Source organism: Podarcis raffonei, chromosome 6, assembly GCF_027172205.1.
Source record: "Podarcis raffonei isolate rPodRaf1 chromosome 6, rPodRaf1.pri, whole genome shotgun sequence".
Lineage (NCBI taxonomy): Eukaryota > Metazoa > Chordata > Lepidosauria > Squamata > Lacertidae > Podarcis > Podarcis raffonei.
In genome coordinates, this window is record NC_070607.1 from 36,881,912 (window position 1) to 36,900,069 (window position 18,158).

Here is an 18,158-nt window from a genome sequence, read left to right on the forward strand (position 1 = left end):
GAACCCTGTATCAGTTAGACCTAAAAAATAAAAATGGGGGGGGGGGTTGCCATGGCTTTGTGTTTAAGAACTGCTTTTTAGGTGTGCAAATACAATTTTATGCTTAGTGCACTGAAATAATTTTAGGAATATAAGCTATCATTTGTTTTTAGAAAATATCTACTTATATAGACAAGTAAATAATTAGAAATGTTATGTTGATAAACTGTTTGGTACTGTGATACAACAAAATGTTATAAAATAGGGGGAAATGACTATCAGCAAAAAAATCCTGCAAGATGAACAAGCAGAGATTGCAAATGCAAGTTGCAGATGGTGCTGGGAAAACATCCCTCAGGTCAATTCAAATTGGGCTGAGCAAACTAAGCAGGTTTTGTAAAATCAGGAAACAGGTATATGATGGGATCTGAATTTCAAAAGCCCTGTTTTGAAATTCAGATGCCATAATATACCTGATGACCTAACTGGGGTTATAACAGGGTTCAGATACCTCCCAACAAATTGCTACACTGTGAGCTTCTCAGCCCTACTCTCCATTCTCTTCAGTGTGGTGTAGTGGTTAAGAGCAATAGACTCGTAATCTGGGGAACCAGGTTCGCACCTCCGCTCCTCCACATGCAGCTGCTGGGTGACCTTGGGCCAGTCACACTTCTCTGAAGTCTCTCAGCCCCACTCACCTCACAGAGTGTTTGTTGTGGGGGAGGAAGGGAAAGGAGAGTGTTAGCCGCTTTGAGACTCCTTCGGGTAGTGATAAAGCAGGATATCAAATCCAAACTCTCCTCCTCCTCCTCTTCTTCTTCTTCTTTTCCCACTTACCTGTCCTTTTGTGGACAGCCGCTAAAGAAGGGAGGTCTGTCTAGTGGAAGATCTCCATTACTCATTTCCTAGCATCTCAGATCCTGCAACAGCGGCAGCAGAGGTACTCTAGGGAATTTAGTTTTCCCAAGACACCTAACTTTTTCAAGCGGAATAAAATATCTTAGGACTAAAGTATAGAACAAAGTATCTTAGTGCATGGGAAGGTGCTGACATCACTGGTAGGCAATAGTTAATTCAAACAGACTGTCTGCAACCAGACGTTATACTCTCCCAAGTCACTGGAAAAACAAGTGCCTTGTTTACAAAGGGAACAGGCAACTTGATACGAACTGTTCAGTTTAGTCAATCATGTTCACGTAGGATTAATTCAAACTGAAAACAGTTAAGATATAAATAAATGAGAACTGATGAACAAAGACAATGAAAGTCAGAATGATTCTGTAACAGAATGTGGAGGATCATTAATTGTACCTACACAAGAGTCATTTCAAATTCCAAATTCAATTGTAACACAGGAATTGTTTTAAAAGTTTTAGTAGGACTTTTCAGGGAGATGCCCTGGTACTGACTTCTAATTAACTTCTTCTACAACCTTTCAGGATGACTGTAAAAGTGTTCAATAGACTGCCAGTATAAGTAGTACTCTAATTACTACCTGTATCTAAACAACTCCAAAAACTGTAACTGGAAGTACAGTCAAATAAAATGATGCATCAAGGAAAAAGACAATATTATATGTCTGATCAATAATTATTTAAAGTAAAACATGAACAGGTGCTTTGGATTAAAAAACTGGAGACAAGTTTTTCAATATGCAGGTGCAGCCTTCATGCAAAGATGGTGCCACACTCTTCCCACCTCTTCTATCTTTTTGATGCACATCATAAGTAGCATGGTGGGTTTCTGCACATATCTATGTGTAATATGATATGTATAAATTCTATGTTATAATAATCTTTGCTATGATATACCTGATCTTCAGCAAATACAATGTAAAATGAGCTACTTACACCAAATGCATAATTGCCTAATGGCTTTATCAATAATAAGCAAGATAACTGTGAATTATTAAAGACAGAAATGTGATATACACAACTTATTTACAATATATTCTGATACCATTTATACAAGGCTTCAATCATAAGTCTTTATTCAGGTTTATGACTCAAGATCTTTTAACTAGAACTGCTGGAAATGAAAACAGGGGGGGTTTTTTTATACACAAAGCATATGCAACCAAGTATAGCTTACTGTGCTATGACTTAAATAATAAATGCAAGGCAAACACTTCACTTTTTAATGCAATTATTTTCTGGTAAAATTGTTATCTGTAGAAAGCAGAAAAACTCTGTATAATTGTCCTTCAAAAAACTATATTTAAAGAAATGCAGATGTATAATCACGCCCCTAATGGACATTCCATGCACAGGCACGAGCAGATCACTGATGACTAGGGGGCAGTTTAGCAAAGTAACTGTGAAAGTATGCAGAAAACCATGACTTTCCATCAGTGTTTTTGTTTAAAAAAGAAGAAGAAAAAGCATGTGCAAGAGGCAGGGAAAGTAATAAGGCTGCGCATGCTCAGTTAAGAAAATTCTAAAGATAAGCAACAGTACTTGGAAGGGGGTATGTACAGGTGGAAGGAAGAGAAATTGGGCAGATGGGGAAATGGGTTACACTGAATAATATTCAAGTGAAATGAGCATTTAATTCAGACTTTTGGATGAGGCAAGTGATGGGGGGGAGTGATTGAGAAGAATGTAAGCAAACTAAGCATTATGCTCAGCCAACCCCATAGGCATTCTAGGGGAAAGAAGATGACGGGCAGCTGCAGCAATGTCCCCAACCAACATTCCTAAAATAAATAACTTAATTGGAACGACTTTCTGAAGGAAGAACTAAGCATGTAGCAGCACTGAATATGCAGTCTGAGACGTTCCACTTAAAATACTTTTAAAAATACACATTTAATCTGAAAATAATGTTTGTAACTACTAAAACTTATTTTAAACAATGAGCATGGCAATATATTTCTGGCATTAAAAGCCATTTTTGTTGTTCACATTTGTTTAAACTATATGCACTGCAAGTACCTCCATCTTCTTGTAGAAAGACTCCATGGATACAAACTGCTCAGTACAAACTATAAATCTTTGAACTTGTATGCTGTTTACAAGATGGACCAATAATATTTAGGTGCTCAATAATTATTTACACAAAAAAGCAAAATGCTTGCTTGAAAGTACCACAAATAATGGTTGCCAACATGCAAGGATATAAAGTTATGTTTTGCAAATTGTCAATAACCTTATATCAAACTACAAGAAAAGAAAGAGAGTCATACTATGTTCCATCCCAGTGCTACTGAATTCTTATTACAAAGAATATTGTCTTCCCAGAACATCTTAAAAATAATTTTGAAGGCCGATATCCAAAAATAAACCTCCTTCCACCTCTCATAATGTGATCTCATTCTTTTAGAAAGTGTTATTCTCATTATCTGAATAGTAGGTCATCTCACAGGACGCTGTTCCAAGGATACATGAAACAGAGACTCATCTTTGTAGGTTAAAACACATACTAACATAAGAATCCGACAGGATCAAACCAAAAGCTGACCTAAGTACGTGTTACAGGAAATGTGAGACTTCCATGAAGCCACTCACACATCTCAGCGAAAAAAGCACAAGACATGTCATAATTGCATTCAGTTTTTCCATGCCTCATTCCAATTCATTAGCTGCCATGTGTACCTTGCTAGCAATACAGAACACAGCTTTATGTGTTTCATTTCCCAATGTTACTAGGAGGATGTAGGCCACAAGTAGGCACACCCACAACCACACACCTTTCATGATACTGCCTAACTGCATCTTACAGCAAGCTCAACTTTCAATTTCATTATGAAATTAAAATACTTAATTAAAATATAGGAATAGTTCTACAGGAGTGAAGGTATATTTCTACTCCAGCAAGTTCCCATCTAGGGAACTGAAAATTTTGTATTATAAGGGTGTGCTTTTATATTCTGCTTACTTTGATTGGAAATCCCAAAGACAGTATTTTTAACTGTCCCTTTTCAGCCAACTTTTTTTTCATGCCAGCACACACCATAAGTAATCATGACAATTTATAAACATCTAATCATTAATTCAGACAGTTGCATTATCTTCAATCAATACTGAGCTGCAACCAAGCAACACAGTCCTCAGAGACATGTCCCCAACAGAATAATTTGGGAATTACATTTTCAGTGAATTAGCAATGTCCTTTAGCCAACTGTTCACATTACCCCTGACCTAGGTTAAGACGAACGCCTTTCCCTGCTTAATATAAACTACTGGTTTTTATTTTTAGCTACAGTACTTGCATCTCTCTATAAATGGGACAAAATGAACAGAAAAAATTCAAGTACAAATAGAAACTTGGCATTGTATATAGTGAATGGATGATGAAGATGATAATAAGAATGCCTCAAAATTCATGGAAAGGGGTGGCTCCTATACCCTATTGCCCTTTAAGTACTATCTTCTGGGGATATATGCAGTATGGAAGCAAATTTGTTTTGAAAAATATACTAACTAGGGTACTAATAGAAACATTTGTAGCAAGAGATAAATCCACCACACACACGCTTTGCAATCTTTCCCCCTCATTTCCCCTCTTCAAATGACATGGTCACTGCTGCTCTCAGAATTTTACATAGGAGTAGCAACAGTCACTTTCAGCACAATCTTATGCATTTTGAATACCTTTGTAAGCATTCTATCCAACCTCTTCATCCAAATAGGCATTGATCTATTGGGGAAAGGTTTTTGTGACTCTTTCCTCCATAGATTGCAAAATATATGACTGCACTGTTGAAGAGCATCTGGACTGCATCCCAGCACTCTTTTCTTGCCCAGCAGATGATCCTGTCATCTGTCAGGTAGTGTGGAAAGGGCAGGAAGTTTTCCAAACTGCCTAGCAGAAGGTCAGCACCATAATATAACTGTAGCATCACTGCAGCCACAGCATTGACATTTCAGGCAAGGAGAGGTCACCTGACTAAATTGCAGTGCTCTTTCCCCCGTAAATGTGCCCAGTACCTGTTAGATCCTGCTGTAGTCTTAGTCAGAATACTCAACAGGAGTATATAATACTATCACGGTGCCAATGTGTTGGGAAAGGATGTCTCAAATTACTCCCCAGAGGCCTACGCCCAGAATGACTGCTCACATACCGTATTTTTCGCTCCACAAGACGCACTTTTTTCTTCCTAAAAAGTAAGGGGAAATGTTTGTGCATCTTATGGAGCGAATGTGTGGTCCCTGGAGCTGAGCTGAACTGCCCAGGGGCAAAAAGCAGATCATGCTTTTTTTTTTTTTTTGAAAGAGGGAAGTGGTTGTTGAAACAAAGCCTCTGATCGTTTGCTGATCGGGGAGAGAGATAAGGGATGCTAGAGATAAAGGAGGTATATAATGTTGTAGTTGGCTACTTTTTAAAAATAACTGCTTTTTAAAGACATATTCAAAAGCAGGGTTTTTAAAAATAAAATAAACAAGATTTATATTTAAATAGAGTTTCTAACCGTGTTTATAGGACACCAGCAAGAGGGAAAATATGACATCTGCACAGCATATATTGGGGAGCTGGAGAATGTAACGTGTGTGTGTGTGTGTCATTTATATTCTTATTTATATACATTACATCAATTATTTTGCCAAGTTTTAACATTATCAATTTCAACTCCCTTTCCCCCCTCTTTCTGCGGTTCCTTACATTTATTTTTGTCCTTTCCTGCATACTCCAAATTGTCTGAACTTATTCTTTTATTTATCTATTCTAATCTCTCTCTCTCTCTTTTTTTAACTGCAGGTTTTTACAATAATCCTGCCAGTGTCTTAATCTGTTTACAGTTTGTTTGTAAATATTCAATAAACCACTTCCATTGCTTTCTAAAAATTTTGTTGCCTTGATTTCTTATTCTTCCAGTAAGTTTTGCCATTTCTGCGCACTCCATTAGATTCTGTATCCAATCTTCTTTCGTCAGCACCTCTTCATCTTTCCATTTTTGGGTAAATAACATTCTTGCAGTTGTAGTTGCATACATAAATAAATTTCTATATTGTTTGAGTAGTTCTAATACTATAATTCCAAAGACAAAAGCTTCTGGGGGGTTTTACGGTCATCTTAAACATATTTTTCAATTCATTATATATAATTTCCCAGTAAGCTTTAACCTTATTACAAGACCGCCACATGTGAAAAAGGTACCTTCTTTCTCTTTACATTTCTAACAAGTATTTGACTTTAATTTGTACATTTTTGCCAATCTACTAGGAGTTAGGTACCATTTATATAGCATTTTCATATAATTTTCTCTTAAATAATAACATGCTGTAAATATGATATCCGTGTTCCACAATCGTTCCCATGCTTCCATTTCTATATTATGACCAACATCTATAGCCAAGTGTATCATTGAAAATTTCACTTGTTCATCCTTTAGTCTCCCATTCCAATAACATCTTGTACATTTCAGACATCACTTTAACACTACAATTTAACAGGTCTCTTTCTAATTGGGATAGTTGTTCCCCAAACCCCTACTTCATATCCTTTTTAAATATTTCGTTCAAATGATGATATTGTAATCATGTTATTAACATTCCAGGTAGATTCTTAAACTCTTTTAAGTTAAATTCTCCACCCTCATCTTTAATTAAATTTCTATAAGTTACCCAACTTTCCGTCATATTTTTCTTTTTTACAGCTATGGCCTCCAAAGGTGAAAGCCAAAGTGGTGTTTTATAACTAGTATGTATATTAATAAAATAGTTTTTTCAGTCCTTTGCTACTAACTGCAAAAAAAACCCAAAGGTTTAATAAATCTCCAATAGGCCTCAGGGAGGCCATCTACAACCCACCAACATCAGTGTCCAAATCTATTTTCTGCACAGAAAACTTCAAAGGGGAATATGTGTACAGCACAAATTGCCTTATTTCATCTCAATCACATTTACATCCAAAATCAAATAAAGTTTCTTTTTTTATTTATAGCAATGCATATCAATGCCTTCTGTTGTAACAGAATGCAGAGAGAATGTTTTCACTGTTAAACTTTCCCATCCCAGAAACCTTTTTATTTAATTTGCTTTATTTTTATTTATTTAGCACAATACAGCAGGTTGGGTAAAGATCCTATTCAGCATCTTTCACTAGTCAAGGTAGATAATAACAGGAAAAATGGATCAAATGTCATGGTAATCCATAGTTTATGATTTACTAGGAATGTTTCTATGGCTCCTGTGATTTACTCCACTGCTAGTGTGGAGAATTAACTATGATCCCTGGCTTAGTGTTACATCTGAACTGAGGATCATGGTTTGTTCCACTCATAACAAACCACATTTAGTAACCCAAGAACAAACCTTCATGGTTTGTTTGGTGTGAAACAAATCAGAAGTCCTCATTCAGACTAATTGCTAAGCCAGGATCATGGTTTGTTGCTCCTGCTCTCATTACAGGAGGTGCAAAATGGGAGCCATACACATGTTTAAAGTAAACCATTTACCATTAACAATGGTTTACTCTGACGTATGGACACTCCCATATTGGGACAGCTTCATTTGTTCATTTGCTTGGTGAGTGGAAAAAAAATTGGATCAGTGAGGGTTTTTAACTGTTTTGGCCTACAGATTCAAGGAGGATGCACAGCGGTCCTATTACAGCCATTCAAAGAACATATGGTGAGGGGAGCTAAAGTGGCCAGAGAGTGCAGGGCTGTGCATAACATCACCCAATATCCCCTACTGACCTGATTAGTTCCAGCATCAACCTTCTTGCTTTGAGCAGGAAGGACTGAAGGCATATTTTAATCTGAATATGCTTACGATCAGAAGCATAACCTGGGTTTCCTAATGCTGTAACATTATAAAGGTAAAGGGACCCCTGACCATTAGGTCCAGTCGTGACCAACTCTGGGGTTGCGGTGCTCATCTCGCTTTATTGGCCGAGGGAGCCAGCGTACAGCTTCCGGGTCATGTGGCCAGCATGACTAAGACACTTCTGGCGAACCAGAGCAGCGCACGGAAACGCTGTTTACCTTCCCGCCGGAGTGGTACCTATTTATCTACTTGCACTCTGACGTGCTTTTGAACTGCTAGCTTGGCAGGAGCAGGGACTGAGCAATGGGAGCTCACCTCGTTGCGGGGATTCAAACCGCCGACCTTCTGATTGGCAAGTCGTAGGCTCAGTGGTTTAACCCACAGCGCCACCTGCATCCCTCTCCTGTAACATTATAGGCGTGTGGAAAAGATCACATTTCAAACCTTCTACCCAATATGCAAAGGAGCAAGGCTGCAGTTGGAAAGGATGGGGACACTGGAGGCAGGGATTGCATGTGTTTCAACATAGCCTTCCCATGTGTTTATGCACAAACTGATATTTCTGAACTAGCCTTATTTGAGCTCAGAAAAAATACTGTCAGAGAGATTAAAACTCCCCTTATTCACATACAAAGCCTCTCCTAGCATTACCTTTCATAATGGTGCTCAGTCTTGGTAAATGCTTGATAGTTATTAAAATGACTCTGCTGCATAATTTTAAAAAACGTTGTTTTTTTAAAAAAGGGTTCAAACACAAATGTAATCTATGTTATATGCTCTCTGACTCATATATCCTGGGCTCTGAAATATAGATATTATGCAAATATAATCAGAGCTGCCAAGTATTACAAACAAGTTGAATACTTATCATAAATGCAAAAAAAAGAAAGAAAAAGGTTTTTCATCATAACCAGATTTAGTAACAAGAGTTTGAAGTTGGTTTACAAACACTTATTAAGCTTGCTGGTTTAATCACGATCCTGCCTGTGCATGATAGGAAGTCCATCCTAAGTAGATGGGCAGTTACCAAGATTGGGAAGTAAGATTGGTTTTCATCAGCCAGTTGAAGGCTGCTGGTACATACAAACAAAACTAATATCTAGAATACTAGGAAAACATATATGTGTAACGGATGTGTTTACCAATGGTTAGGTCTTACCCATAATTTATCAAATTTTGATTAAAGTTTGTTAGAATGTGTATGCTTTTTAATTCTTATCTACCTTTTACTCATTTCTGCTTATATTTATAGCCATTAATATATCCCCCAGTGGTACAATGTTCCAAAATAGAAACAGCAGTGGGAATCCCACAACAAAACAGCACAATTCATAACAGAAGGGGGGGACGGGACAATTCTTTGAATATTTGAGGTAACTAAAATATATAAGCACTTACTTTGGTAGAGTTTTCAAGTGATTCTCTCGTAATTCCAATATTCGTAATTTAACAAGTCTAAAAGTATCAAAATTTAAAAGTATAAGTTCAAATTAGGAAGTCATTAAACATATACAAGAATTGCTAATAAGCTATTTGTTTTAACATAAATTATGCTAACCATATATTTGCATAAAATTTATCCAATTCACCTGGCCAACCTCTAATGAAAATCATAGCCATATATCTGTAGCTGAAATTATTTTTTGCAGATTATTTACTTAAGACAAATATGCTGACTCTTAATATTCAGTAGATATTTGCGGTTCTAGAATTTTATCTAACTTCATGACAGTGTACATCAGCTGTGATTGCCGGCTGTGCTCTTCTGGAAGATCCTGACAAACCATAGAGAACCAATTAACAAGCATAAATGCAGAATGTTGAAATAAATGTTGCTATAAATGACAGTTTATAAGGTTTATTCATTTCATAGCAAACAGAATAAAAAAAAGAACATCTTACACATGATTCAAGATATCATATATTTTAGAGAATTGTAGAAAATCAATCAATGAATTTTGTTTCTGTCAGCTAAAGTAATGAAATCTACAGGAAAGGATTCCGACTAAACATCAGGAAGAACTTTCTGACAGGAAGAGCTGTTAGGCAGTAGAGCAGACTCCAATGAGAGGTGGTACTCTCTCCTTCCTTAGAGGTTTTTAAGCAGAACTTGGATGGCCATTTGTCATGTATGAACTAGTGGAGATTCCTGAATTGTAGAGGGTTGGACTAGCTGACCCCCATTGTCTCTTCCAACTCTATAATTCTATGATTCTATTAAAAGAGAAAATTAAGATAAGAAGAGGCCTCCTATGGGACACAAGAAAAGAGAAACTATTCTAATGCTCTCTCAAGGATCCCAGCAAAACATATTCCCACAATGTTTGTAATTTTTGATAAGGATAAATACACTTGTCATCCTCTAGAGAGCAAACAATGTAATTTCATATGAAATATGCAAATACTTCCTGTGTGTATCACACACAGTTGATTCTCACATAACCACTGACAGCCTAAGGCTCTCACTATGTATCTAAAGCAAAATAAACTGATCTGCTTAAAGAAGCTAAACTACAATTTGGAAAGCTATTAAAACTATGTAATGCATTATTATCTGGAAGAGCTAGAAGAGCTTTCGTTTGCTCATATTATTTTAACATTCATATAACTTGAACAATTCAAGCCAATTCGCACCACGTTATTATTTTCCCCCTGCCGAACAAGCCAATACACTTTAGAAGTCTCTATGGCTTTATGGGTTAACGCCTCCCCTGAAATAGAACAGGAAACAACAAAAATAATAATGTGGCAATGTCAAAATCCCACTCCACATTAGTCTAACTTTTATTATTGCAAGATCCAGGTGGTATGTTAAAAGAATGCTACTACATTAGTTTAGGTAACTAAGGTGTCTAAAAGCTAGAAACACACCCTCAAATAACTCCACTGGTAGATAAAAAATGTAGAAAGTACATTGAGAAAGCAAATTATATTAGATGCTATGAGTCAGAGCTGATCCATACATTAAAGCAAAACAGAAGTGTGAGCAACTTTCAAATTGTCATTTGTTACTTTTGCTGTGATATTTAAGCGGAACCTGAGTATCTCACCTGAAATGAGTTAAAGTGGAAAATCTGCAATCAAAGGGCTTGTTCCCATTGTGTCAAACCATGGTTTGCAGTTACATGCAAAAGCAATTGTTGACGAATGTTAACAGTTTAAAAGCAATAGGCAGCAAGTTGCCTACTTGTTTTCACATATATTTATTTTACAAGTCAGGAAACACTCCTGTTTCTTCTCATCCCCAGGAAAAAAATGCCCCATCACATTTCAACAGACCTCAGTGTCCAAACCACACTGAAATACATTTACTGGCAAATTTTATTCCATCTTTATGTTGACTGTTGTAGCAGCAGGAGCAGTCAGTGGGTCAGGGTGGTGCTGTGGTGATGGCCTCCCAATAATGGCGTCACTGTAATTTACTGGGTGAAGGGGTGGTGCCAAAGTCAGGTTAGCATGGGCACATTGGCGGAAACACCTGACTGGCTCTACTGGTGTGTCCCCCTCACCTTGCCCCCCTCACTGCACAGTTAAGTAGCGGTACTGCCCCACTCCTGGTGTTGTTGATTAAAGACTGGGCCTCAGCAGTCTACTGTATAGCCTGTTGGTGTGGGGGTTTAAGCTCTGATGTCATTCAGCTCAGAATTATCCCTCTTCCATCTCTATCAATCTCTCATTACAATAGTAGTAGGATCTCTTTCTCCAAGTCAGGTTACCCTAAGAAACACCAATTAAGTCTTCAATCATATAGGGTATACAACTGGATTTACTTCTGAGTAGACATGACTGCACTTCTAATTCAGAAAGAAAGTGTTATCATAGCTATCAAAAAGTAAAAACTAGAATGATAGTTTGTAAACTATCAAAGAATCATAGAACTGTAGAGCTGGAAGTGACCCCAAGGGTCATCTAGTCCAATCCCCTATAATGTAGGAATCTCAGCTAAATCATCCATGACAGGTGGTCATCCAATCTCTGTTTAAAAACCTCCAGAAAGTTCTCCGTAATATGTTTAGTCAGAATCTCTTTTCTTGTAACTTGAATCCTTTGGTTCACGCCCTACCCTCTTGTAGCAGGAGAAAACAAGCTTGCTTGATCTTCCATGCGACAGTCCTTCAGATATTTGATGATGGCTACCATATTTCCTCTTAGTCTCCTCCTCCTCCTTGGCTAAAAACACCCAACTCCCTCAATCAAAAAATTAAAATCCACATGCTTTTTCATAAAAGGGAAGTGTCACAATTTGTGCTTACCTTCCAAAGTTAGCTGGAAGAAATTCCAGAAAGGCATCATTTAGGTAGAGCTGGGTCAGGTTTAAAAGCTGTGTAAAGCCATCTGGGAGCCTAAAAAACAAGTTAAAGCTTTAGCTTTCATACTGTTGTTACTATGGGAACAATATAAGTAAGTCCCTGCAGATATATATCCTAACTCACACCTTCATTGCTATACAGTGAATAGATAAAATATATTGAGCTGCTTCTTAGATCTAACATTTTGCCATCTATTCCAGCAAATGATACACTATCTTGCTCTTTTAGGTTGATATTTATGCACCTAACTATTTAATATTACATCATCCCATTAATTTGTCTGTGTAAGCTTTCTGGTAGTGGATTTAATTTTGAAATTACAAGCAAATTATATCAATGACACTTTTTACAACCTCTGGAATTAAACATTATTTTTACTGTTACCAAGAGAACATAGCATTTTATGCAGAATGAGTACCATGCTCTATCTATGAAATGTGCTGCTATCCCCACCCCACCCCCACCCATAAATGACCATAATAATTCTTATTTGGGTTGTGTGTTACATCTTCTTTGAATTTGTGTAATTGAATGACGGAGCACTTCTTGCCTGTGAGAGGTGGCCAGGTCTCCCCAGAGTCTTGTGATAGGGCTATCATGGCCAGAACAGCTGGGATCCCCTGGCAATGCCGACAGTAGTCTGAGGAGAAGGCCAGTGATATCTGCCCCAGGGAGATGCATGGATCATGCAAAGTAAGCCAGGTCAACACCAAGACAATGAGAAAACCCAACAGGGTTGCCAGATGAAATTTCAAGTTCTTCTGGTGGCCCAGCAATTAATTCCAAAAAGAAGTGAAGTGACTGCATGGGTGACAACACCTGACACCAGCACCGCCTCCCTTGGGACAATGGTCTCCATAGTGAGCAGCTTGTTGAGCTTCCACAACTATATCTCGAGCTGTTTGACAAAGTCTCAGTCCATAAAGTCGCTGGCTGCTCTGAGTTGATCACGACTCAAGTGGGTATCCCTTTCCCTCAACAGGAGATGCAGAACATCGGGTAAGATAGCTGGTTTGGGCAGCAGTGGCATCTCAGGGACTCCATGGGAGGTCCACATTTCTTCTTTGGTCCCAGCTCCTAGACTTGTAAAAGAGCTAGAATTGGGAGTTTTCCGGTGCTAGTGTCTTGACAACCACTTTGACGGGACATGCCGTCAAATAATGACCCATCTTTCCACAGTGGTCTTTGCTCTTTATTATCCTCTGTCAGCATGGGCTGTGCCTCTACAATCTGCATGAGCTCCTCCTTTGATGCTGAAGGAGTTTCCATACTGGATGGGAAGTACGTGCAAGACCGGTACTCTAGGCCTGAGGGAAACTCTCCCCCTTCAGTTAAGAACTTTAACTCACAACTCCATTTCTGTCAGTTCTCAAGGTGTAGTTCACATCGGCACATAAGGCAAGTTACAAGTCAGCTGTGTCACCTGTGGCTGTCAGGCCACTGAGGAGTGAGAGAGGGGTGGGACACTTCTCTATTATCCCACCTGGGCATTTCCCATGGTCTAATTCTCCAACCCCAGAACACTGGGTTCTTCCAGAGATCAGATACCTTTTGAGGCTCAGAGGGGGCAGCTTATAATCTACTGTGACTCACTCTCTGAGCTCCTCCCATTGCTCCTCCAGACTTAACCACCCACTCCGTGATACCTTCACAGGGCTCCTGACACCCACCCTGGAAAGAACAAGTTAGTACGGCTTCCCATACAGTGGTTGATCCAATTGTCATGTCATTTATTGTTACCTATGCTCCTCCCTTGGCAACCCCAGGCATCCTGTGACAAGACCCATGAAAGAGGAACACAAAGCAGATTAAGATTCTTCTGTGAATCAATGAGTTTGGAGACAGTTTAGTCCTGGGAAAGTGGATAGTGTTTTAAACAGCTTTATTTTGCTCCGAAGGGAGTATAGTGGGTTTGTGTAACTTTTGCATGGCATATCTTCCCCACCTCCCAAAAAGTTCATTTTTTATGTTTTGGTAAACTTTAGAACCTGCTTCATAAACATGGTGTACTCCAGAGGTCAGCAAACCTTTTCAGCAGGTGGGCAGTCCACTGTCCCTCAGACCTTGTGGGGGCCAGACTATATTTTTTGGGGGAAATGAACAAATTCCTATGCCCCACAAATATCCCAGAGATGCATTTTAAATAAAAGCACACATTCTACTCATGTAAAAACACAGTGATTCCTAGACCGTCCATGGGCTGGATTTAGAAGGTGATTGGGCCAGATCAGGCCCCCGGGCCTTAGTTTGCCATGGTGTACTCTCTCTCTCTTAATTATAACACCCTTGCACTTAGAAGCTTTAATACATTGCTATCCTAAGAGATCCCAATAAATTTTGGAAGCTAAATAATTTATCCCTTGTCTGGCGACAGCTGTTATTTAAAGTGGGAGACTGGACTGAACAGAGGGGTACACTCTGTATTATCAGGGAACACCCTGCCCTCAGACAGAAAGGGACTCATGGTGGCTGGGAGGTGGCCATCACAATCAGCAATGTGAATTGATCTATGAAAAAAATGCAGCCAATGCAGCTCTTTCAGCACTGGCTTACTATGATCCACATGGACAGCACTGGCTGGGAAATAGGCTACCACATGGATCAATTCAAGTTTTGAAGGGCACAATTCTATGGTTCCTACCAAGGCATTCCAGGGGCTGTAAGATTTTGCAGATCACCCTCTCTGTGTGGAAAGAGAGATTTGCTAGTGGAGCAGGCCAACCCATGAAGGCCTCCTTTTTACAGTTCTCACTCTTCCAACACTGGTGCTCTAATAGCAGAGAGGGGAAAAGGAAGGTCTCTCAACATGCCAGCTTTGGAGCTGGCATACTGATTTCCATTCCCACTGAAATCAAGTTCAAGGATGAGACTGCTTATCTGATCCATTACAATCCGGACTCAGAGTCCATTTCAGAACCAAACTTTAGCCCTTTTCACCCTAATGGATTCCCTTATTGTGTGAGAGACAGGGAAATGCAACCCTGTTAATTCTGCTCAGTATCTCAGCGGCTATTGATATTGTCGACTATGATATCCTCGAGTGAGATGGGTATTGGAGGCACCATATTATTATGGCTCCATTCTTACTTTCAGGACTGTGTTCCAAGAGCAGCACTGGATGAGTACTCCATGGTCCCCTAGCATTTGTGCTACAGGGTTCCGCAAGGTATTATTCTCTCCCCAGTACTATTTAACATCTATATGAAGCCACTGGGATTGGTCATTAGGAGTTTTGGAGTAAGGTGTCACTATGCTGATGACACACAGCTCTATTTCTGCATGACATCTGAAATCAGGAGAGGATGCAAAAACTCTGAATGTAGTGGTTGCCCCCATGGGGACTAATAAACTTTGCTTGAATCCTGGGAAGGTTGAGCCTTTTTTGGTGGGTGGCTCCTGTGCCTGGGAAACAGGGAAGAGATTCAGCAGGCTTCTTCTGTTTTAATCTTTAAACATTTGCTAATAACTTTTCTCTGTTTCCAAGCTCATGCAGGCAATTAAGAAAATATCTCTCTGTAGGAGTTGATCTCTGATTTTTAATTTTTATATGTTTTTTATTATACATATATTTGTTTGATTTGTATATGAGTAGCAGCATGAAAATACTTTTTAAAAATAAAAGTAAATAAATATAATCCTCCTTAAACCACTACAAGCCCCAGGGATTGCTATGCCTCTTTCGGTTCACACCCATGTGGATTCCTAAGGCAGAGTTTACCTTTCTCAAAATTTTGAGCAAGATAAATCAATGGTCTGACTTGGTAAAAGAAACTTATCCATGTTCCTAAAAAATGCTGGAAAATGGTTTTTATAAACTGGGAGCTTATCGTCTTCCTCATATTGGGTTCTCCATGGCATCAGCCTTCATACCCTCTTCAATAACCCTAAAAACTTACAATATTGAAATTTTGTTTGTGTATGTTTTTATAGAAATAAATCCTAATTGAAAATAAAAAAACAATATAGAAAACTAAATCAGTACAACTCTTAAAATGTGTCCACCTTTTTTCCTAGCAGTCACTGCAGAATTTGCTGTAAGGCTATTTTACACTTCACTCAATTTCTTGTTGTTGTTTAGTTGTTTAGTCGTTTAGTCGTGTCCGACTCTTCGTGACACCATGGACCAGAGCACGCCAGGCACTCCTGTCTTCCACTGCCTCCCGCAGTTTGGTCAAAAATTTCTTACATAGCTTCATTATAACCAATTCCATCCATGTGCTATACCTTCACTTTACATTACATACATTAATATGCAAACCACTGAACATATATAAGAGGGAACATTTAACTTCATTGACAGATACTCACTTAGAAATAGGATTGACACTGGCTTCAATTATTGTTAAACACTTACAGCACTTTATATTTTCTGGGAAATCTTGGATCCCTAAAAAGAGAACAAAGATGTATGTTATCAGGGAAGGAATACAACAAATGATTGGTCTTTAAAGTACCTAAACTCTCATTTTAGTCCTAAGCAGATCACAATTCCACACATTGTAGTAATTATATCTGAGCTTTTTAAAAATTATGGGTATGGCTAGGATTGAAAGAACTCTATCAGCATGTGGAAGAACTTCTGTAGAGGGATCATATCTAACCATTTCCCCCTCTAAATGCCATCCTTTATACTTCATTGGAAGTCTGTTTGAAATAAAGTATTGTGCCTTGCAAAAGTAACTACTAAGCTATAATGCCTTTGAGCATGAGCAAATAAAGTTCCTGTTTTGTTTTAAACATGCCTCATCCTTGCTTCTTCTGGGTGAGGGCTGAGTGGTCACGGGTTCCCCTTCACCTATATATAACATCTTGTTGCCGGTAAACAAATACACTACCACAAACAGTCAGTACCAAAACCTCTGCTGTGGGAATACAGGGATGTGCTATTAGCCAATAACACACCCTAAACAGCATCCATTTTACCCAGCAATTAATAAATTGCTTTAATCTAGAATTTAGCTAGATTATTTAATGATGTAATAATGAAGAAACTTTCTAAAGTCTAATAATCCAAGGAACTTCAGTCAAACGGCTCTTGACTGGGTGGCTGCAAGACTGTGGCCTTCTTGGCCATGAGAAGCTGAATGAGGACTGAAAAAGCAATATATGATTGAAAAATGAAGAAGAGAGCTAATTGAAAGCACACTGCAATGTTACAGGATCAGCTGGTGTTAATACATAACTACCTACAACTGCAAATTATGTGCCAATAACAGAAAGATCCCTGCTGTTCTTAAGATGTTAGTAAAGGAAGAAGAGTGCTCTGGCGGGTGCTACTGCCTTTGCTTGTACTTGTATTAATATTGTCTTTCTTCTTAGCCCATGACTCATCACTGGAACTTACTTATGTTAATTTTTTTATTACGCATGTCAAGGTTATAGCCAGTGGATGTTTATTCTGAAAATGAAATAGAGTAAATCATCTGAGAGGTGGATAAAATGCAAAGGAAGTCACCAAGCAATGACACAGAAAAACAAAGTATCAAAGCTGAATTTATCACCCAAGGACTAGGAGACTGTCCTTATTCAAGGACTCCTTGTCTTTGAAAAGGAACAAACTTTTCTAGCAATTTTTTTTTAAAAAAAAATCTCCTAGCAAACACCTTTAGGTACATAGGACAGCTTGAATATATAGCACCACCTTATCCCCACCTTCTCTTCAGGTAAAGCAACCATATTACTCTTGCTGCAGGTGTATTTTGCACATTATCAGGCAGGAAGACAAACATGGCACAATTGTTGCAGGTCACTGCAGTAGCTCCCTCACAGTCCATGTCTCTTGGTCCTACATACATTGTGAGTCAGAACTCCAGGCTTTCCCCTCAGACTCCTCTGCTAAACGCCCCTGTTTACAAGTCTTTGTCATGAGAGCTTCTTCACATGCTGGATTTCTTCCTGTAGCGTTCATATTAAAAGTGCAGCACAGAGGTGTAACGATGGGCAGATACAAACAAGTCAAAGCTGACAAATTGGCTTCATGTTGGCAATTATCAGAAATATGGCTGAAGGTTGGCCGGACGTAACCAGATGGCGCTCTTGCCTCCGCTCCTATGGCTTGTGTTCAAAACAGCTGCTGTGCTAAAATGGTGGTGCCCATGAGGCGGCAGCAATCCATCACAGCACCAACATCTACCTTAGAATAATTTTTTTCTTTTCATTT

At 38.7% G+C, this 18,158-nt stretch overlaps 1 protein-coding gene across 14 annotated transcripts in view; it reads right to left on the reverse strand.

Annotated features, from left to right (window-relative positions):
• Window positions 1–18,158, reverse strand: part of LRRC7 (leucine rich repeat containing 7) — a 169,669-nt gene that overhangs the window by 79,442 nt on the left and 72,069 nt on the right. For all 14 annotated transcript variants that reach the window (XR_008331018.1, XM_053392072.1, XM_053392085.1 and 11 more), the window contains 3 exons: window positions 16,307–16,385; window positions 11,942–12,031; window positions 9,087–9,143 (listed from right to left, as the gene is read on the reverse strand). Coding sequence is in view for 13 of the 14 variants with exons in the window: in XM_053392072.1 (XP_053248047.1) it covers window positions 9,087–9,143; window positions 11,942–12,031; window positions 16,307–16,385 (226 nt within the window). In the remaining variant the exon portion in view is untranslated. The remainder of the gene's footprint in view (window positions 1–9,086; window positions 9,144–11,941; window positions 12,032–16,306; window positions 16,386–18,158) is intronic.